The sequence below is a fragment of the Fundulus heteroclitus genome, chromosome 5 (assembly GCF_011125445.2).
Source record: "Fundulus heteroclitus isolate FHET01 chromosome 5, MU-UCD_Fhet_4.1, whole genome shotgun sequence".
NCBI classification, from domain to species: Eukaryota; Metazoa; Chordata; class Actinopteri; order Cyprinodontiformes; family Fundulidae; genus Fundulus; species Fundulus heteroclitus.
Genome location: NC_046365.1, coordinates 6,513,602 through 6,536,992, shown reverse-complemented (window position 1 = coordinate 6,536,992; position 23,391 = coordinate 6,513,602). Strand labels below are relative to the sequence as shown.

Below are 23,391 nucleotides of genomic sequence, written 5' to 3'. Positions count from 1 at the left end.
CATTGAGCTCTCTCAGGGATGTGAGAACGTTTCATATCCACCATGAAATTCAACTTTTCCAGCCAACTGAGGTTCTCAAGTTCGGGATAGTTTGAGGCCTTTGCTTTCCAAGAACGTTTTCACATGTTCCAGACCAGCAGCCAAGCGTTTCAGCACCTCTCCCCTTGACAGCCGTCGAACTCTGTTGTGCAGCTGGAGATCCGAATATGCGCTCTTGACTTCATCCAGCAAGGAACAAAACAATCAGGGTTTAACCTGTTTGCAGTTATTTTGTTCACAATCTCAAAAACGAGGTTCATCACTTACATACATTAAGGGGGAATGTGACTTTTGAAGTAAAATGAAACGATTTAATAAATTATTTATATTCATTTTATCCTCTTTTGTCCTCCTTTTTGTGGCCAAGGAATCCACAAAAAGGAGGCTCTGGAGCCGCGGGGTTGCCGACCCCTGGACTAGATAGAGAGCATCTGTGAGTGCCAGTTTGTAGGTCCTATCATGGATTCTTAATTGTATTTAGTTCTGGACTTGGACTGGACCAATTAAACACATATTGATACGCTTTGGTTGTAAGTCTTGGGTTGTTTTTCTGCTACCACTGTGCTTCACCAGCTTGTTTGGGGAAATGGGTAGTGATAGTTTTCCATCATACATAGCCTATAGGCCAAAAAAGGTAAACATTTTATCTCATTTGACCAGAGAACCTTGTTCCACATGTTTCCTGTGTCCCATACATGGCTTTTGGGTAAACTATTGTGACTTTCTTTCAACAATGGTTTTATTCTAGCTACTCTTCCAAGAAGGACCGATTTGTAGAGGACCTCATAGAGCAACTATTTTTATGCTGAAATTGAATTACACACAAAAAGACTCAGTTCTGAGAGCAGTTGTTTGTGCCGGAGTTTATTTAGGGATATCAGAGTAAGGGGACTGAATACAAATGTAAGCAACACTTCTTGATTTTTATATGTAAAAAAATTAGAATAGCATGAATCCTTTTCCTTCCACTTCACACTTTGGCCGTGCTTTGTGTTGATCTATCCTGTAAAATCGAACAGAATTTACAGGAATTATGTCAACAGTGGACAGAAACAAATCATTGTCATAAAATATCTCTTTATATTACTAGCATTCAGTTTGTGAAGGATTTTCTTAAAACTAACAACAGGCAAATGACAGTAGTCTGGTGTTATTCCGGTGTTAATCCATCTTTTTTTATCACTTTGGAAGCCAAATAATTTCATTCAGTTTTAAATTAAGCAGAGTGAAATTTACTCAGAACTAAGTTTTAACCATTTTCAGTCATGTTTGCTTTCCATGAGCCGGCCTCTGGGATTCTTCCCTCTGGACCAGCAAAGACTTGATGCCAAGACATGGTGGGTTAACACTAGATATTGCTATTCTATGGTTAATGACAACAATTCAGCACAAATTATTTCAGTGACCACGGTTCTGAGCTGTGGATGGAAACTCATTTCTCGCAACAACGATAGTGAAAAGAAATTCCCTCTGATGTTTTGTGTGACTGGGCCTGCTTACCCGTCTAGAAAGCACCATCAGGCATCACTGAGGGGCTGGCATTCGACAGCTCTTGCTTCCTGATGATTAAGAATCAATCATTATTTCCTAGATTAGGATGTAAGTTATTTCCACAAAATTAAAGTTTTTCTCACTCAGCTCTTTGTCTTGTTTGACATCTCTGTTTCTGCTCAGGTTCATTGGTCATAGGCTGAATATTTGCAGTGCCTTGTGGAGAGGTACCATACCCCATCTATGGTACCTCTCCACATTTTTGTCATGTTTTAATTGGATCCTTTTGGGGTGGCTTTTGAAAAGTTTTTTTAAGGAAGAATCTGAGAAGTGTGGCATGTCTACTGTGTTAAGTATATGGCTTGTGACAAACTTTAAATGAGATTTCTTACGTATTTTTAGCAACAACTGCTTTCCTCTCCCCATAGAGCCCATACTGTATGTGTGGAGGTGCATTACTATTATTTACTAAAACTGCACGAGTGCACTCTATTCACTAATTATGTGGCTTCTGTGGGTAATTAAGTGCACTGGATTTAATTCAGGGGTAAGGGGACTGAACACAAATGCTGGCCACATGTTTTAAGTTTTCCTTTCATAAAAGTAAATAATTGAAAAACATGTATATTTTTCTCTCCACTTTACAATTATGCAGTTTAGCAAAGCATCTTTAAAGTTCTCCGAGTGCTTTTTCTTGCTGGGGTAAGGAGTGGAGCTGTTAGCGTTATAAAAGCAGGATTTGACTCGTTAGTCATGGAAGCCGACTGGCATTTTGTCCACTAAATGAAAATCCCAGGCAGCTTTTCCTCCCTGTTTCCCTGAACAGTCTTAGCATAATAAGATAACCCTTGATCCATAGATGCTGAACATAGCAACCTAAGTAGGGCAGGATTTAAAAGACCCTTCACTCTTTTAAATCAAAGATCTGATTTTCTTATGTTCTGATCCTCCGAGTCTTATTTTCTTTTTCATTATGGGCTGTAAGAGCCTTTTAAATATCCGATCTGTGTTGCAAAGAAGAGCAGAGGAGAAGTTCATGTCCCAAAGCCTGATCTGGATTTGGGCCTATCCTCCAGATGTGTGTCTAGAGTATCAATGTATGAATCCAGATTAAGAAAAAACACACATGCATACAGTTTTACCAAGACCTACAGCAATTACCTTTTAAAGCCTTTGGTTATGAGAATATAACCATTCAAGCCTCTCATTATTTGTACAGCAAGTGTTTATCCTTTGAGATCTTCTGAATTACTTGGAATCATTAAAAATATGTAATTATAATTATACTCGCTAACCTCCGAATTACATTTTTTCTGCATCAGAGAGCTTCAAAAAACCAGGTCTATCTTGATGACAAAGCAACATTTTGGCTTAGCCAGCAAGTTAGATGGGTTGAAATCTTTATTACTTTGACGTTTTAAATCTGTATTAAAGTGTCCACCTTCTGAGTGGAAAATAAAAACATAGGAAAATTTTTTACAAAAGGTATGATATGTTGGTTTTGAGCTCAGCTTGTAGAGGGCTTTGCAAATATTTTTACAGCCCTTGACCCTTTCCACATTGTATGGACATTGTTTTCACAACAGGCAATGTCCCGTGTTCATCCATCACTCCGTGGCTTATTGCATTCACAAAACAGGACCGGTCCAGACAGCAACAAACAATTATGTCTTCAGCGAGGATCCTTTGGGCTGACCTTCCCTCCAGCCAGGACCTATACAAGTCTAGTGTCAGGAAAAGCTAACATCTCTGCAGACCCCACACATCCTGCACAACGGTTTAGATTTTACCTTCAGGTCGGCGCTACAGAGCACTAATTGTAAAAACCAACCACCACAATGACAAGACGGTAGAGATTGACACAGAAAAAGATAATCTAGTAATTGATTCACAAAATAATACTTTCACGGGTCCTTTGAAAAAAAAAAACAGCAGATAAAGGAATTTGGACCAGAATAACCAGACACCTCGCACTAGTCCAGATCAATACCATGCATATCAGTTAATTCAACCATGTCCTCTCCTTTAATAAAAACACTGTGAATATGTCTGGATCCCCAGGGGTTTGATTACTTCTTGTAGCTCCTGAGAAGCCTGCAGCCTGTTTGTGTTTGCACCCCTTAGTATTTATCAATAGATTCTTGTCTCTGTCACTAGTTACCTTTCTGTTCTTTAAGAGTAGTGTATTAATATTTCTGTTTTAATTAAGCTGTGTTAATTTGCTCCAAGCTACTGTTCTTTTCGTCTCCTACCCTATATAGTCTGCCAGTTCAGTCACACTCATTGTTAGGTCTTCTGCAATTCTACGCCAGTTCTGGTCTCTATACTCTGTTGTGTTCCTGGTTCCTGTGATTCTTGTCTAATTCTTATCTTAATAAACACCATTCTCTGCAAGATGCAGATTCCCAGTTCTTGTCTGCTTTTCAGTCCTGCATAAAACCTATCAAACCCGACAATATATACACATTTACATAGAAATATCCCTGTTTACATGTTTATATTTAAATTTTCAAAGCTATCAAGTCCTGGATGTCCACCTTGTGCACTCCACAAAACTGGCCTTTTTGAAAAGAAAAAGCATTGTTGTTAGAAAGACAAGAAATAAATCTTTATTTATCATTGCAATTGTACATTCCAATGAAATTTGTCTTCTGCATTTAACCTATCCCTTAAGGTGCAGTGGGAAGCTATCACAGCGCCCAGGGAGCAATCTGGGGCTAAGGGTCTTGCTCAGGGACCAAAAGTGGCAGTCTGCGGAGATTGAACTGGGTACTTGCAGCCTTCTCAGAATGCTGCTGTAACCACTAGGCCACCACCCCCAAAAGGAGTTGCCATACCAGGAGTATAGGCTTAGCATAAACCACTAGTGGGTGCAGGAAACAAGTGGAACAATGTGCTCTGGTCAGATGAGATCAAAATAAAACTACATGCAAAATGTGATGTGCTATGGAAGGGTGACACCGCACATTTTGGCTACATCATACTGCTTTTCTTGAACAAAGAGATGAAAGATGATCCGATTTAAAGAGAAGACAGATATGGCAAAAAACAGAACAACCATAGAATGTTTTTCAGATTTTTGTGAGAAACATTTTTAAAACCTTGTAACCCTTTACTTCCGCTTTACAATTATGTGACGCTTTGATGTTGATCTATCACAGCAAATCAGTAACTACATACATTTTGTGATTGCAGTGTCAAGAAAAATCTAAAAAAAATTAATGGATATGAAGACTTTTGCAAACTACTTTATTTACCTGTGCTGTCCAATAAATATGTCTGCCTGTTGTCCTCTTTCATGTATTCTCACTCTCCTCATTATGTGTTGCAGGATATTTGTGGTGGGAGTGGGCTTCTTCAGCCTGTGCTTTCTAATGACCTCTCTGGGGGGGCAGTTCTCAGCCAAGAGACTGGGAGACTCCCCGTTCACCATCCGTACAGAAGGTAATGACAAGTGTGTGTGTTTGTGGATTAACAGATGTATTTCTCTGAGAGAAAATGTTGTGGCGTTACTGCATATGCTTCTTAACTGTGCTGTTGTACTAGCAGTGGGAAATTAATTGCATGTCTAACATAATTTTGCCAAAGCCCCCTAGTGATATCCACGTTTCACACAAAATAGAAAACAGAATAAGTGGAGCCTTTTAAAATCATCTGATTACATGCTTTTGAACATCAAAAATTGGACGTGAATGTACTCCAAGGTGGTGTGAAGAACGTTATAATGAATGGACCAATCCAATAAAGTTTCTGCAAGTGAACCCTTATTAATCGCCTCAATCTTTCTCACCAGATTAGGAATATTGTGCTTCTTAAATCGGGGTTTTCACAGGTTTGACTTGTCTGTTTAGCTGCAATGAATGTAAGGACGGGTGGACTTACATACTTTACATTTTAATAGTATGTACCAAAATTGTTAAAATGTAAACATGGATTTTTAAACATTATACAAAAACTATATATATATATATATATATATATATATATATATATATATATATATATATATATATATATATATATATATATATATATATATATATATGAATACACACACATGGTGGACTCTGAGAAAAACTACCCTAGTACATCAGTGCGTCCCTCAACAAGGTTAGACGCAGTTTAAAATACACAGTATAAACTAAATGTATAGTCATTGTAATATCAGCATTCACAATATCAACATCACAAAGAACAGCTTAGTTTATAAATGAGTTAATTGATCAATACCATGCAATAATGCCCTGTATAGCACAGAAAATGTCATTGAGACATGGTATTGCCTCATAGCTAAGTTGTATCATTAATAAAACAGCAGATGTAGCTAGATGCAAGATTTTGAATAAGACAGTATTGTTGCAGTGGTATTAATGTACAGTGGTTGTGTTGGTCTGTCTCATAAAATCACAATGAAACATGTTTACGTTTTTTTTTTCTTTTTTTGTGACAACTTGTACAAGATTTAAATGGATAGAAATTCTTGTAAATGGCTCTGTATTAAGCCAAAACCCACACCTTAATGTGTTGCTGTTCTCATCATTTAGTCCCTGGACCTTCGCTGCCAGCTAGGTGAAATTCACCAGTGAGACGTCATTTTACATTGGTGATATATCACATGACCAGGAGTGTGGGATGAAATGACAGGGCAGAAGTAAAGGACTCCTGATGTAATCTCCTCCTGTAGAAGGTGTGAAGACTGAAAGTCAGAGGTCCCTTTTTATGGAGGCTAGCCAGTTGTCACTAGGACGTGTTAAAATAAGAAGCTTTGAGGGCATTTCCACATGCTTGCTGCATGTTTGCATCCCCGGCAGGGGCTGGAGCCAGCCGTGGGTCAGTGTGGGTAGGAGTGAGAGCACGGCGAAGATGGAACAAGTGTTTCAAGGGTGATTCATTCGGTACGCTTGTGTGTGAGCCATAAGGCAACATGGGGACGAAGGATGGCGGGTATATGTGTGTCTGTATGTGTTGGGGAAAGTCACTTGGGATTGCAGTTATAAATTGAGATTTCTAAATCTTTGAGATAAATTAGGATTTGTGTGTGTGAGTCAGTGTTTGAGTAAAACGTGCTTGATTAATCAGCCATTCATGTGTTGCAGCAGGAAAAGACATCTGGAGCGAGCTCATTAAAAACTGCACAGTCTCCAGCTGTATTCACCCAAAGGAGTTAACTGTGTGTGTGTGTGTGTGTGTTCATGTACATTTTGTTTTTAGCATTTATGTGCTTAAATATCTAAAAGCTATGTGCAAACGATGCCTCCCTATCTGTATCTGCTTCACCTGGGTGGATTTTTCTGCAGGTTCCCCAGTGTTTCCCCATGCCTTTCTGCGCACGTCTCAGGAGTCCACTACCTTCGCTGCCTTTCTGCCTTTCTGCGTGTTTGTGTGCCCGTTTACGTGTGTTTGTGATGAGACGGCTGGAAATTGGCTGTTAAATGGGGCGACGGCAGCAATGTGGGACAAGATTGAAAGCAGAGAGACCAAGAGACCGATCCATCTGCTCTCTGCAATATCAGCCCCGCAAAACAACTGGCCCTTTCATTAAGCCTCTACTTGCCACCTGCAGTGCAGCCAGCGACCCCGCGCGCGCACACACACACACACACACACACACACGCAGAAAGAGAAGCAGATACAGACAGTAAATGCACCTAGTCATTTCTGTACAAATTCATTTCATTTATTCTGAAGGAACTTCGTTTGCAGTTTGCTGGCTATTTCATACGACTTGTTGACAAGATTGAAGGTTTTTTCCACTGGCCAGATTAGCAAAAAAACATGTCGCTGAGCATTTGACTGCCGACAAAAAAACTACAGATTTATTTACCCTTTGGCTGAAAGGTGAGTGACAGAATCCAGAAAGGAGTCCTTTGGGTTACGGCAGCGGATGTGCTCCAACAGACTACAACATAACAGAGTGCAGGGTGTTAGAGACCAAAGCACTCCGAGAGAAAAACCTTTCAGGATATCTCCTTGTTAAAAGCTTCTGTTTTTTTTTTTACGATTTTCAGAAATCAGGGTTGTGAAGTCATTTTTGCTCACCGAGGCAGTGAAGATTTATCAGCAGTCAATGCAGTCTCAAAAAGTTTTCCAACCAGTGAGGAAAATTCACAGAAACTGCTCACAGAAATAAACCTTTTTTACTTTGTCTTTTTAATGCTTGAAATCTGGACGGCTTGCTCTGTCCCCCCTGGCTGACACGCACCGCATCTATGAACCAGAACAGACCCTCGGGACCTCTGGCAAGAGTCTTAGTCATTCGAAAGGCCAATGGAAAAACCTTTATGAAGCACATTTTAGTTTCGTTGTTCAGTGCATTGTCCCCTTGATGATCTAAAGACATCTAAAAAAAAACCTGCTTATTTAGGAGCAAATTCTGTTTCTATCAGATTGTTATCATCTCTCTTTTTTATCGTCGTACTGCTTACATTCTATCTTGAATAACTAACCAGAAATCCCAATGAGATTACAGACTTTTAAAATTTAAGGATCAGTTTTTTGAATGCCTTTAAATGTTCCTGTTGTCATGTTGGACTAACCGTCATTATCCACAATAAGCAGATTGCACGACTTACAGGGAGGCATGATGCTGCTGCTTCTCTGTCGGCATGCAAAGTTGTGAACAGGATTCACCCTGTAATTGATTTATTCTATTTTTATGTAAATGTTTCTGATTATAAAGCACATATTTGTCTTTGTATTTATTTATTTGAGTTTAATCACAGACAAGTCTTATTAAAAAGTAATCCCCTAAACCTAACAACTGTTCCATCCTTGGTCACAACAACCGGCATCAAGATTTTGGATTAATTTACGATGGGTCTTTTACATCGCTGAGTGGGGAGTAATGTTTGCGAGATCTTCCATGGAGGGCATTTTTGCCAAATTTCTTTCTTACTTTTGAATTCTGAAAACTGAGCTTAGGCCTTTAGATGTTCTGAGTTCAGTTGTGACCTCCTGGATGAATGATGTGTTGCTTTTTGAGATCTGTTAGTCTTCCTGATGACAGGTGCTAACTAAGTGTTTCTTGGTGTTGTTGGTCTAACAGTATTAGGCCAAAAATCTGGTTAATCATGGTTATTTAATGATAAACCCTAGGGTTTTGGGGATTACTTGTTATCCTTGTGTGATATTAAAGTCAATGTTATGATCTGAAAGATTTAAGTGCAACAGAAAAGCAAAAATGACAGAAATCTGTAAGGGGACAGGTACCTTTTTTTATAGAACTGTGCATCACATTCAGTGGATTTCATCTGATGCTGCTCCACAGACATTTGTGCACATGTATTAGATTGTCTGCAACAATAATGCTGATGCTATTATTGCACCTTACCGCGAGCTGCACTGATAGCAATTGTTTGGGCATTAGCTGAATTTCGTTGTCACCTTTTGCGCCTGTGGATTACTGGCTTCCACCGGAGGTTCAGAGCTCTGGGTCTTTGCCCAAATCCCTCCTCAGTGACTCATCAAGAGCTGTGAGCCGGAGATGGAGAAGCAAGGGCTCAGGAGTGAAAATAAAAAAGTGGGGTTTGAAGCAGGAGGTGGGGAACAGAAAGGTGTCTGTGTGCCTCTGCGAAAAGCATTAAGGTAGCATCGATCCCAAAAGAGTTAGACATGAATGTACTTTGACTAAATTACTGTAGTTATAAGATTTGCTTTAGAGCTTGTTATTCCTGAGGTTTGCAGGTCTCACTAAGGTCTCACTTCACTTCTCTGTTCCGATGTAAAGATTGAAATTCTTCTCTCCAGGTAGACACATTTTGTTGCAGCATTTAATTTAACCTTTTTGTTTATTTTTATTTTCTGAAATCTTGCAGCTACCAATCAAATACTTAAAAATCCTCCAATATAGGAGCAGTAAGCTTGTTTAGTAATGATCCGGTGCCTGGTTCCAAGCAGGGGCTCAGGCTAATGGCTGCTTGCCTCAGATTAAAGTGACTTTCCTCTGATGGGAAAAGACTCATGCCTGTGTGTCACATGCCCAAGAGATACTGAGAGAGGAGCTGGGTGTAGAATACAATTTGTGCCAGACTAAAAAATTATGTTTCTTATTATATCTTTTTCATAATACGGCTGATTAGGGGTTTAAACATATATCCTGCTCTTGAGAAGAGTTTTTATCATAATTGTAGTCATTTTTGTTTTATTCCATTTTATTTGATCAGCGCTTGATTTCAAAATGAGACAAAATCCCCACAAGTGAATCATTTTCTATTGTTTAAATGCAAAAATATTGGTTGACTTACCACAGTGGGGGATATATTTATTTCTAAATGTCACCTTTCTCTCTATTGCATAATAAAAAATGCTCCATCACCAATGCAGCACTGGAACAAGCATCGCTGGCCTCACAAGGCAGCTGCTGGGCTGCTGCCAGTGAAGATTTGTTCCCTGGTTCAGCTCCGACGCGGGCTTTGTCTCTGGGGACAGCACCAGCACCATGTAGGTCTCGTACTAAAAGTGCTGCCAAAGAGCCATTAGCTGTTCATCAATACAGATGTCTTTCTCTGTGTTAAAGGTGAGAGGAGACAGTCAGCCAATGAGGTTGTATTGGTCACTATGGCGGACACAGCATGCCAAAGCTGATCCCACAGGTGTTCAGTGAGATTGAGGTCAGGAATACAGGGAGACTATTCCATCCCCCTTTACAAATTCTGGAGGTACCCTCTGATAAACCCAATGCTGTAGGGTTGAGCACGGGCATCTTTGAGGAAAGGATTCGATCCATAGGAATAGAGGCAGGTAGAGATACTGTAAATCTAATTTCAGTCTCTCTCTGCATTGAGATTTCGTCCAATGATGATACGCTCTGTTCTTTTCCAGCGGGGGAGATGGTGCCCCACACGATCACAATGCCTCCACCAATTGTGGTTTGGAAATGCCAAAAGATGTTTTAGCATGGGAGCATCCCATGTACTTACCTCTGTTGCTCAACCCACAAAGACATTTTTTCCGGACAAACGTGACTCCAATTGATGGAGAATAAACACGTTTTCGAACAATATAACATTTATTTCCAAGAGGGAAAAAAAACAACCAATTACTAGCGTCTGTACGTTTTGTGCCAATTTTATTTGCTAACTTTGTGGCAATTAAATTTATTTTGACCTCCCTAAAATGGATTAAAAAACAACAACACATGGAAGCAGATCTTTTTGTTAAAGGCTATATCACACTGGTGCTACTCTCAACAGACACACAGAAGAAACATTTCTATTCATAAATTAACATAGCACACAACCCACAAGCGCTCCAAATGTTCCAATAGCTTGTTTGACCAGACAGATTTGGCAGCTACAAGACCGCAGCCTGCCCAGAGAGAGGCAGAGAAAACAAATAGCCACATATCTGTTGCCATAGATCTAAAAGTCAATGAAATGTACAAATTCTGATATGGAATCAAGAGATTTGAAAACATACAGCAGTTTAGATGTCTGTTATATTAGATGCCAAAAGCTAAAAGGATAATCCTGTAGCTCAGCATGGGTAAAAATGACAGAACTATCCTGTGCACCAATTTACAGTCGACTAAAGCCCACTGAGGACGGTTTCACAGTAGGTTTATTAAATACAAGAATGCTACATCCTTTGACTCCAGACATCTTGCAGCTCACAGACAGCTCTTTCCTACTAGCGGGTATCAGTATAGCACATCATACACCCCCACTCTTTTTTTTTTCTATCTCTCACACTGGATGCTGATCTCCAAGGTACACTCCCTGCAGTTATGTATCCTTCCCATCGCTTCATGTCGAACAAATCTGGCATGGCAATCTTCTTCTTGTCACTGGTGCTAGGTGCAGCTGGGGAGTCACTTAGGGAGTCTACTTTATCAGTGCAGTCATCGCCTGAGGGCCCTGAAAGGACTTGGTGTGTGTGTGTGTCTATCTGTGGGTTTAACAGTTTATGAGTCTTTCTGGATGACAGCAAGTGCCAAAAATATAAAAATTGTCCAAAAGTGAGCAAGTAAAAGTGTTTGTGCGTGTGAGTTTGCCTATGGGGAAAGCATTTCTCCTTGGGTTTATCATGAACTGATCCAATATAAAACTTTCAAAATCCGAGACTTGCTTTTATCCCAGTTTTTCCATGTGCAATGTTCATAGTAACTAGATCAGGTACCTTGGAATATTTTTGACATTTTGTCAAATTACAAACACAAACGTGTACCTTATCGTTTGTGACAGACCTCATAAAGCATGTTGCAAAGCGGAAGGAGGATTCTGCGTTTTAGCAATGGCATGCAGCTAATTCAGCACCTTCTTCTCAGTATATATATATATATATACAGGTTTTTCTCGGAAGGCCTCTGAGGTTTGTCAGACCACATTATTGGTTTAACAGCATCAGGAGGACAAAGGAACACAGCAGATATTTCAGGGAGAAAGGTGTGACAAGCATATTCCAGTCTTCATCATCTCACAGAGGTCTGTTTAATTCATCATCTGAAAATCGAAAGATTATGGCACAACTGGAAACGTTCCAAATCCGCCTAAGCTAACCGAATTGGCTAATTGAGAATGATTTAGAGAAGCATGCTAACTCCTGAGGAGCTGCAGAGATCAACAGCTCAGGGGGAGAATCTGTTTATAGGACAACTTGACAACTTGTCTTGAAGACAAGTTACCGTGGAAGAAAACCAGTTAGAGACTGCTGTGCACTTAATACCCGGCCACACGTTCAGGGTCTGACCCTAAACCTGCACCCAAAACCACAATGTGATGAGTTTAGATCAAAGTATTGTCAAGTGTTATTATGACCAAGCCAAAGTCCAGTCAAAGAACGACACCAGGGTCATTGAAGCAGCTTTTGGTACCTTTGGCAGTGTGGGCAGGTACCAAGTATTGCTGGAAAATAAAATCAGCATCTCCATACAGCTTGTCTGCAGACGGAAGCATGAAGTACTGTAGAATTGCCTTATAGATATCTGCATTGACTGTGTACTTCAAAAATCACAGTGGAGCAACACCAGTAGATGGCATGACACCACAAACCATCACTGACTGTGGAAACGTCACCCTGGACTTCAAGCAATGTGGGTTATGTGCCTCTCTACTGCTCCTCCCGACTCTGGAACCTTGATTTCCAAATAAAAGCAGAATTTACTTTCAAATGAAAACACATCTTTGGACTATTAACCAGCAATCCAGGGGCTTCATTTCTAAAACATTGTGTAGAATCCATACTAAGAGTGTACCTACATCAAAAAACGAAAATGGCATACATCATAAAAAAAAAAAATAAGATCTATAAAACCATGCCTGCGCGCACAAGCATGCAATTTTCCTTTATTTCTTTGGAACTGCACCTGAACGCTTGCGTACCAGGTTCTTCCTCTACACGGGCAACGTCAACCATAAATGGTCAATGCAAAGCACCTAATGAATGTTAATGTGTATTTAAATAGCCAGCTGATCACTGATATTTCATCATTAAAGATGATAGCCACAGAGAAACATCAAAGGAACTGTGAAAAAATGTCACAGAAACGCTGTTATTAAATGTGAAAATCAGAGATGAAAACACATAATGTCCACATTTAAAGAACTTGTCAAAAAGTGAACTTGATTGCTGTAATAAATGCTGGATGAAGCCTCATGAAATAGCTCTGACCCTCTGCTTCCAGATCCATATTCTGAGGTGGAGACCAGGAGGAATAGGTAGAGATTTCACCCTGATGACCCCACATCCCCACCCCATCACTGCCACAAGAGTTTCAGGAAGCCAGTGGCACACTTTCCCAATGGGTGTGAGTGTTAAAGGGGTTCAGAGAGGGGGTGAGAAGACAGCTCCTGGAGTGTAGGTTATAGCAGAATGTAATGGTCTGCTCTAAGGAGTCATCGTCATTAGCCAAGAGATCGTTGATCCTTGACACTGTGTTCCCTCCGAATTCTCCCATTTGCAAGGTCTTCCAGCAGTCTCTATGCATCCACTGCGCAGCATTATGCTGAGTGTATTTGACTGTTTACAGCTTGTCACAATTTAGCTGTAAGTCTGTGGTGCACGTCCCCCTGGTGATCATTGGGTAGAGGAATGTAAAAAATCCAGATGAAATGTTGTGTGGACTGATTTACAATATAAATTGGCTTATGGGCATTTTTTTCATTAATCTGAAAGGTCCTTGTGTAATGTATAGTTATGTGTCTGTAGCGCAAGCATGAATAACTGTGGTTTTGAATGCTGAATATGATAAAGTCGATCCAGTTTGATATGGGGTATAATTGAACATCTGAGAGGAATCATCATGCAATGTGGCTGCAATTCACCAATTTTGCATCTGTGTCGCCAAAATACCGTCTCCAATGGAGCGCAGACATGGTTCAGAATTGACATGAGGACCGCACATTTTCCTGTCAATGATTTTTTCAAATCGCAGCCTAATCATGGATGTTGAAGAACCAAAGCATGCAAGCTTTATAAATGAGGCCTCATTTCCTTTTCTTTTTAGCCAAGGTAAGATACGTCTCTGGTTCGGGAGTGGCTTGACACAAGGAATAGAACATTTGTAGCCCAGTATTCGTCTGTGTTTGGGTGGCTCTTGATGCACATACTCCATCCGTTCGTTGTGAAGCTCCCCCAAATTATTGGGTGGATTTTGCATACCAATCCTCTCAAGGCTGCGGTTCTCCCTATTGCCGGTGCACCTTTTCCTACAACACTTCTTCCTTCCACTCAATTTTCTGTTAATGTGCTATGATACAGAACTCTGCCAATAACCTTATGTGACTTCCCGTTCTTGTGAAAGGTGTGTCAGTGACCGTCTTCTGGACATCTGTCCAGTCAGCGGTCTTCCCCATGATGCTGTTGCCTAATGAAACAGAGTGAGAGGCTGTTAAAAGACTCAGGAAACCTTTGCAGGTGTTTTGAGTTGATTAGCTGTCTAGGGTGTAAAACCATGAGTTCCAAATAATAAACTTTTTCGCAGCATTGTAATTTTCTGAGACACTAAATTTTGGGTTTTCATTATCTGTAGCCCTAATCATCACAATTACAAGAAATAAAGGCTTGGGCTATATCACTCTATTTGTAATGATTCTATATATATTTGCCTTTATAGTCCCACAGAGTGGAAATTTGTCCCTACATGCAATCCATTCCTTAGAGAGCATTGTGCTGCCAACACTAAGTGGCACAAAGGGAGCAATATGTGGTCCAGAGTCTTGCTCAGGGACCAGGAGCAATACTAAGTGTCAAACCACAAAACCTTTGCAGCCTCTCCAAGACACAAGCACCCGGACCCCTAACCATTAGGCCATCAGTCCCATAAATGATGTCTGAGTTTCACTTTCTGAGACGACTTGCTAAAAACATTGCACTGTTATGTAATATTCAGGTCTATTGTAGATGTAACTGTATGTACTCCATTGTTTTGATTTATCCCAGAAAATCCCAATGAAAGATCAAATGGGAAAAATCTAAAAGAATATGAATGCTCTTTCAAGGCAATGATGCTGGTAGGCCGGACATGAGCAAATGCAAGAGCTTTTTTTGCTGCAGCGTGTGCATGCTACTTGAAGCAATGATTAATGGAGATCTCAGGTACAGTCGCCTGTGTGGGATTTTTAAATTAAGAAATCTCCTGTAGATGCAATTCAATACTTTACTTGTCAGCATACCATTAAACACCGCTTTCCAAATGATTCCACAGGAACAATCACATTACTGCACAGCCATGGGGAAGTGGATCAGAACTACAAAGTCAGTGAATTTGAAGTGAGGTGAATAAATTACGACTTAAAGACTCCTTAATGGCAGTGTTGACAGAAGATTTGTTGGAGTCTTTTTCAAGGTTACAGAGTTGCTGCTTGATCTGTTTTCAAGAACGAAGCCAAAAACAGCTACACAGTCCAATTAGAATAAAATGTTAAAGTATATAAGTGGACGCTTTAAAAATTTTAAATCTTTATCTCGAGGATAAACCTTTATGTCGAGGATAAACCTTTATGTTGAGGATAAACCTTTTGGAAAGAAAAATAATGCTTTAAAACAGTATACCAAGCTTCATTCATCTGATGGAGTGCTGTTCTATACATCATTTAAAAATGGAAATAGTGTGACACAAGTAATGTGCGCCCCTTTTTGACTGAGGGTCTTCATCTGTGGGGTGATGACCGAGTTATTTAACAGGAAAACAAAGCAGTTCACAACATCTGTCTTATGAAGGACTTTTTTTGTCAGTATAATCATTTTCCCTCGTTTGGACCGACCTTCATCTTTCCCTGATCTGGATGCATAAGAATATGATCTGGAATGGATGGCACGGGTGGTTTATAAAGACAGACGAAAGCTCCAGATTCCCTTCATTATCCATTTTCACAACATGGAGTAACAAGTACAGAAAAAACGTACCTCAAGTGATCAACACGAGTTACTCACTGCTGAGACCTATTGTAACTTCTAGGTCTGCTTGTGGGTTTTTTGGTAATAGTCCTAACCGTTTGATCAATTATTGATCAGCTTGCTTAGATTTAAATTTCACAAATTTGTTCTACTGGCTCCTGTTTCTTCTTTTTTAATTTCAAAGCAGAACTTACAACCTAACTATGTTTTAGGTATGTGAAATGCTAATTCTTGTTACTTTTATCCTGCCTTAACCTTTTAGTCACATGTGTAACAGCAGAATTCTCACTAAGGTTTCAGAATCAGGTACAGCATGTTCGGACAGGGTTGCATCTGTTCAAAGCCCCTATATAAGTTGCATAAATAACTCTCTTCACCAGATTAGTTGACCCTCTTGGCAACCTTCATCCAGTTGACAAACAAATATGCCAAATGTAAAGTCCCTAGAAGAGAGAACCTCTGTTGTCCCGACCTCAGTGCTTTCACACCGATGTAAACCAGAAACGTCTCTATGGCTCATTATATTGTAGTTATATCTCATTAAAGCTTAATCTGCAGCAATATCCTTTCTCAAGTACCAGGCCTGCTTCAAGTTTGTCTGCAGGTTACACGGGGAGAATTCCCTCTACAGTGAGCTGTTTATTTCCCTTGCTATGATATTATCATGCTCAGGTGTGCTCATGCTTCCGTTCTGTGGAAATACTCTGATAGTGCAAAAGTATAGGCTCCTTTTCCCTGACAGGAGAAAACAGGTGCTTTGTGGGTAGAGAAGGGGGTTCTATGTCACATTTATCTCCCACAATAGCATTATCTCCCAAAGACCTTCAAAATATTTGTGTGGACATTTCTTAATAAAAGGTTTTTATACATATAAAAGGACATTGTAGATGAATCATTTGGATTGTAATAAGTCAAATTGAAATCTGTGCAGATTAATTATTTTTATTGCACACGGCAGTGCACGTATAAATGAGATTTCAGGGCTACACCGGTACTGTACACAATAGTGAAATTAAACTGGTTGCGTCAGAGATTGGTGGAAAGCCGAATTAAGCTATTGTGAGCAATGCATGCTCAGGGTGTTATAAATAAATTATGTTAGTATTGCTGATTTTAGATTAGAAGCACAGTAAATGCAGTGTTGTGTATTTCCTGTATCTAAAGTGCTTTGTTGGTGCTTATGTAAAGTTCTGCGCCTTTAAGGGGCATTGAGGCTATTTCAGGAAAAGGCTGCAAGGAGGACTTGACAAGTCTCGCAGGGCAGCAGAGATGCATCATAGATGGGCAGATAAGGAGGAAAAATAAAGATGAGGGTGATCGCTTTGAGAAGATCTAAGACTTCTTGGCTCTGCTTGTTTGTTTCGCCCTCCACACAAGGCCGTTTGAGTTGCATCATTTACTGCATTAAAGCTGCAACTTTCTGTTCACCCGTGACTATTTTATATTGTTTTTTTTCTCTTTGATTGTAGTTGGCTGTGTGAAATGCTGTGTAGCTGTCTAATGAGATGATGTTGATAGGAAATGAAGTGCTCTGTGCATTACCTGCTAGGTTGACGGTTCTTATGTCCAACAATTGGCTGATTGGCTGGGCCACTGGTGCCCCAGAACCACCTGGAGCTAAACTCGCTAATGACTGTAGAGATGACGGTGGACTTCAGAAGCATCCCACCCACTCTGCCCCCCCCCCCCCCCGCCCCCCCCTATAAGCAACAACACTGTGTCTACTGTAGATCACTTCAGGTTCCTAGGAACAACCATCACACATTGACACCATCTGTAAGAAGGTCAGCAGGGACTGTACGTCCTGCGGCGGCTTCATAAGTACTACCTTCCTCAGGAGCTACTGATCAGCTTCTATACTGCCGTCATTCAGTCTGTCTTGTGCTCCTTCATCTCTGTGCATCTGTCTTCTCTCCACAAAACTAGTCAGGTTCAAACTGCAGCAAACAAATAGAGCTGCAGAGGGGATAATCAGGACTGGCCTTTCATCCATTCATGACCTGTACAGGTCCAGAAAAACAGCTGTTACCTATCGACCCAACTCATCCCGGTCACAGGTTATTCAGACACTTGCCCTCAGGTTGGCACTACAGAGCGCCAATGGCTAAAACAAGCAGACAAAGAGCCAGTTGCTGTCCCCAGGCCGTGTCTCAGAGGAACACTTTACAGCCAGGGTAGCCAGCTACACTCATGAGGAAAAAATAACCCCCTGTACATGCCGCTCCTGTTCTTACCTTTGCTTATGGTGGATCAGGGATTTGCTCTACCGGATTAGGCCCAATGCTTACAAAGAACTGATTAAAACTGTTTTTACCACTTTGTTCATATCATAATTATCATTATTATTAAATAAAAAATATTTGGTATAACTTACTTGTTTATAACAATTTTTGATTACAACGCTTAATATGTTCCATATTCCTTTAATAATGTTTGTATCAGTATTCAAAAATGTATACAACAGTATTCTTTTTTAGCTGATCTTATAATATTAGTGAGCTTATTTTTATGCGTTATGTGATTATGTTCTGACTTCTTTTGTTCTAAGTCTTAATTCTCTGTACAGTGTATTTTTCTCTTTACATCCTTTTGATGACCATTTAAGATCCAAGGATGGTTGCTATGCTTATTTTTCTTGTAAATTTTTCTCATAGGGCAGTTTCTATCATTAACCTAAATATTCTTAAAAATTCATCAGTGTTTTTATTATTTGTATTGTATATAAAATCTCAGTTTTGTGCCATTAGGTAACACATTTAGTATGTTCTCTGTTGTCTCACTTTTGTATTTCTTTTTTTTTTTTTTTTTTTTTTATTAAATGGGTCATTTTTATAGGTTCGGTTATAAATTATAAAAACAGGCAAATCATCACTGATGTGACATATTTTTAATCCACTTACTGTTCTACCTGTGATGTCATTTGTAAATCTGTTATCAATAAAAGTAGAGGAGTGGGTAATTATTCTCGGTGGTCTGGTAATTTCTGGATACAGATTTATACTATGTATGATATTTTTGAAATCCTCTGTAATTTTGTGATTATTTGGATTAAGCAGGTTGATGTTGGAATCTCCACAGATGAAAAATGTTTAACCTTTTTGGGAAAACATTTCCTCTTGCCACTCATTGAACAGTTCTTTACTCTATCCTGGTGTTTGATATATATAACTAATTATAATAATTTTTCTTATTTTTATAGATTTCAATTTGATATACAATGCTTTAAAACTAAGACTATTTTACAACAAATATCCTAACCTCACCACCTCCTTTGTTTTGTCGATCCATGTGCACAAAATCATGTCCTTCAGGCTTAAAGTACACGCCTCTATGGTTGTTGATCCGTGATTCAATTGTCGTAATGATATTAAATGACGGTTTGAAATGATTCAAGAAATCCTTAATGCTTAGAGAATTTGCAAACAGAATCCTACTGTTAATGTATATAGCAGATACTTTACCCTGCTTGCTAATTTGATTGTACTGTTCATCATTCTAATAGCAGCAGTTATTATTGATGGACTTGAAGAAGTAGTTATCTGGGTCAATATTGTGTTCTTTGTCTAGAGAATTGTGGTTAGTCTATTTAAATGGTAGCAGTTTAACATTTTCTGGTTCTGTGATCCTCTGGGTTATGCTATCTCCAGTGTGTGTCACGCTCTTGTTTTATGATCTTTATGTTGAGTTATTTGTTACTTTAAAGCCTAATAATTGTTTATAGGTTTTTGTGCAGTTCTTCAATGCTCTTCACCATCAGTGCTTTGATCTCCTCCAGTGCTCCATTAAGTTTGATGAATATTTAGCAAATTGTAGTCCAGGTGTGTTCTTCTTCAGGTAATGTCTTTTTTTGCAGATTTCTGCATTCATTTTTGTCAGGTGCTCATTGATGAGGACATTTGATCCCTTTAGTTTTCTCCCTTGCATTAATAGTGCAATCTTGTCCTTTCTGTTAAACCTCATGATAACTGCAGATTTGTCACTTGTGGTTTTTCTGGTCAGAGGATGGCAGGCTTCCGTCTTGTTGCTGTCCAGATCTATCCCTCTGGACTGCAAAGACGTAGCCACCTATTGCTCTGCAGAATTGGCTTCCGTCTTGCTAGGTTCACCCCCGCTGTCAGCGGCCACTGCTCTCGCGTATGACTGGGCCTTATTCATATTTTTGCAAATTCACATCCGGACAATTTATCCTGTCCCTCTCACAAGGAAAAGAGAGAGGACCTCTGCTTGCTGGAAATTTATGAACCCTTAAAGGTTAATTCTTTAAAAAAAAATAGTGCAAAAAGGTTGAATCAGAGTTCTTCTAAATCTTGATATTCACTACAGGGATGAAGCTAACTTTACACCCTGTAGATGCATTGTTTGGATTTGTGCATGTGTGGGGGTTGAGGGAAAGTGACTGTCAGCACTAGCACAGAGACAGATTAATCATGTCAGTGGAGCTATATAGCTGTGCCACAGAATGCTAGAGTAGTTGGTAAAGAGTTCAGATAAGCAGGCAAAATCTGGGATGTTTTCATTCCAGTGGGTGGAACATGCATCAGAAGCTTACATGAGATTTTTGAGGAGAACATAATGACATTATTTTTGTGTGTTTGTCATGCAGTCTGGTTAAAAATACGTTCAAGCTGTCTGCTTTCTCCCTTAAACAGTTCACTTGTCGCTTTGCCACACAACATTTAAACAGACAGACAAATGTGTCAAGCTTCTCTCTACATAATCATGCGGCAGCAGTAATGAAAGCGCTGATATGTTTTGCACATCCATCAGCAGCCTATATCAGCTACTGGTCCTGACACACACAGACTCTCTCCCCACTGATTGCCTCATCAAAGTCATCATCCAAGAACTATTTTTGTCTTTTGTTGGCTGTTGTTTGTAAAGGTCCTTTTATCTGCGCTTTATTTTTGACAAACGGTGCAGGCTGAAGGCAGCGATTCATATTTCCTTCATTTTAAAAGTGAACACTATTGATTATCCTCCGTTTTAAAGAATAGACAAAGAAAGCAAACTATGGCATATTTTGTGATAAAGCATTGCATTTTCCTCATCATGACTCAGTAGCTAATATATGTATGTATTTATCAACATGCCCTGTACATAAAGTCAAAGACCAACTGAAGCAGAATAAGCACTTTAGGGCTTCGCCTTGACATGTATGACTCATGCTGATGCACTTTTTTTGCTTTAAGCATCTGTTTAGAGCCATATGAATTTCATGGTAAAACATGTGTTTTAAGCTGCCAAGCCGTAGGCTCAGTTTTTCTCCGGAAAAGTTTATACTGCACTACCTGTCAGCTCAGATGATAGGGCCCATCTATTTCTCAGGAAATAAAAAAAAAAAAGAAAAACATTCCAAAGCCCGTTTTTCCCAAATGCCTCGTTCGTTGTTTCATGTCATGTAGAGTTCAGAATTTGTCTCCTGAGAAATACATCACTTTTGAAGCAGAACGGTTTTAAAAGGAACATCTATTTTCTCCACCAGATAGGCTCACCTCCCAGTCAGTGCAGTTGGGTCGTCACTGTCCAGAGATTTACAGCCAGGAGTGGGACATTAAAATTCTGTACAACACTCTCACAAAGGCAAACTTAAACAACAATTACTTATTGCTACTATTTAAAGTTGTAACCTACAATTCACTCAGTCTTGATACATGCATCAGGGCTCCAGACTAACATGTTGCATGGGTTACACAGGGTGCACTTCCTTATAAGTTCATTTGGGTGAAGTTTCTTTAGTACAACAGGTTCTTGCATGTTGTGTGCAGTGATATTGCCATAATGCTGAATTTGCAAACATATTTTGTAGCCTTTAGGTAAGTAGCTGTCTCCACTCAAATTATACTGCAAATCCATTTGCAAAAACCCTGATTTAAAGGGGACACATCATGCAAAATTAACTTTTTAGCCCTTGAATATATTTTGTTGTGTACTTGGTGTCTCTAGGAATGCAACATTTTTTTATTTTAGTCTGTCCAGAAGCTGTGCAGATATCTTTATATTCTTTTTGGATTATATTTTTCAAGCCATTCAGTTTTCTCTGTTTTCTATTATGCTTTTTGAACAATTACTTCACAATATTTGCTAAGGAACTGCTAAACAAGGTCATGGACCTCTGGCTTACCAATCTCGCCAATTTGTTTCTCGTAGTGATTTTATAGGCCAAGCTGATGGATGCCGAAGCTACAAGGGGATGAGTCAAAATGTTCGGCTGTTCATTAAACCGTGCCCCAACATACTACAAAAATGAGTGACCGGGGTCAACAGGAATGCACAAGCGCGTTGCATTGCATTACATTTGCAATGTTGTTATACTTCAGCTGCGGAAACTGAGGTAACTGATCTTTTTGAAATTCATAGGTTTTAGGTTATTTGCCCTTCAGCTAAGACTGGGGCTTTGTAATTATAGGAATTTACTGTTACATTTAAATTTTGGCCCAAACGAGGACAAAAAAAAACATGTAATCAACAAATAAATGCCTATTTTATTAATTTGGCATAGTGTGCTTTGCCACTATGCTCTTTTTGGTCTCCAAGCTGCATGTGCAGTTCTGAACCTTTCAAAGGCTGAACAGGACCTGCATGTGTCTTGCTTTGGAAATCCAACACAAATAAAGATGTCAGTAAGAGAAGACAAGAGGTCATGAAAGGTTTATTTGTCCCAATGGGAATAAATTGACATATAGTTGGTATGAAACATTCCATGGAAGACGGAACCATTTCATACCTGGAAATGTACACTTTGGATGATCAAAAGCAGTCTTAACTCCTAAGAAACTAAAAAAAAAAAAAAACATATTTAATCACCAATTGGAAGTTACAATGTACCTGCGTACTTTAGCATTATTATTAGCTAGCAGTTAATCAGCTGCAAATCACCATTTGTCATTTTGAGCAGATGCACAAAATACAGCCATGCAAGCAATCCAGCTGAATTGCAGGTTTCTTCAACACTTTCTTAGAGTTGTCAGCCCACAGAGCAGTCTTTATCGGCTGACGCTGAAAACTCACCTCTACTGAGCTCATGGCTAGGATGTGGATGCATACAAGAAATACAGGATATTTCTTTAACAAATACTATGGGTCTTTTTCTTTATTTTGTTGGTAGTTTATCCATGGGCTTTGCTAGTAGTACTACTTTTAATCATCATAAAACCCAACTTCATGTACTGTAAGAACAAACCAAATGTAAGTAGCTGTCCTTCTCCACCGGTGATTAGCCATGTCCTTGACTTTCCTCCCTGACCGTGAAGAAAAAAATAAGCAGAATTAGAGGAAAAAAACACTCAAAATGGTACAGTAATGCAGAAGAAAAAACAACCTGGAGCTCTGTGTATTGATGTACTGGGATAGTATTCAGTGTTGACCTTGGATTGGAGTCATCTGTATGTGGTATTGAAGAGACATCAAAATAAATTCTAAATAAGATTTCTGTCAGCTTTGCTGTAGGAAAATCCTTTTAAAAGGCTCTATTCCCATCATTTGAATTGCCCTTACGATCCTACATTTAAATTACAATAAAAAAACACT

General features: G+C 39.4%; 1 protein-coding gene across 1 annotated transcript in view; it reads left to right on the top strand.

The window, feature by feature from the left end:
• Positions 1 to 23,391, top strand: part of LOC105933579 (alpha-1,6-mannosylglycoprotein 6-beta-N-acetylglucosaminyltransferase B) — a 236,020-nt gene that overhangs the window by 4,888 nt on the left and 207,741 nt on the right. The window contains exon 2 of the mRNA XM_036136783.1: positions 4,862 to 4,974. Coding sequence (XP_035992676.1) covers positions 4,862 to 4,974 — 113 coding nt within the window. The remainder of the gene's footprint in view (positions 1 to 4,861; positions 4,975 to 23,391) is intronic.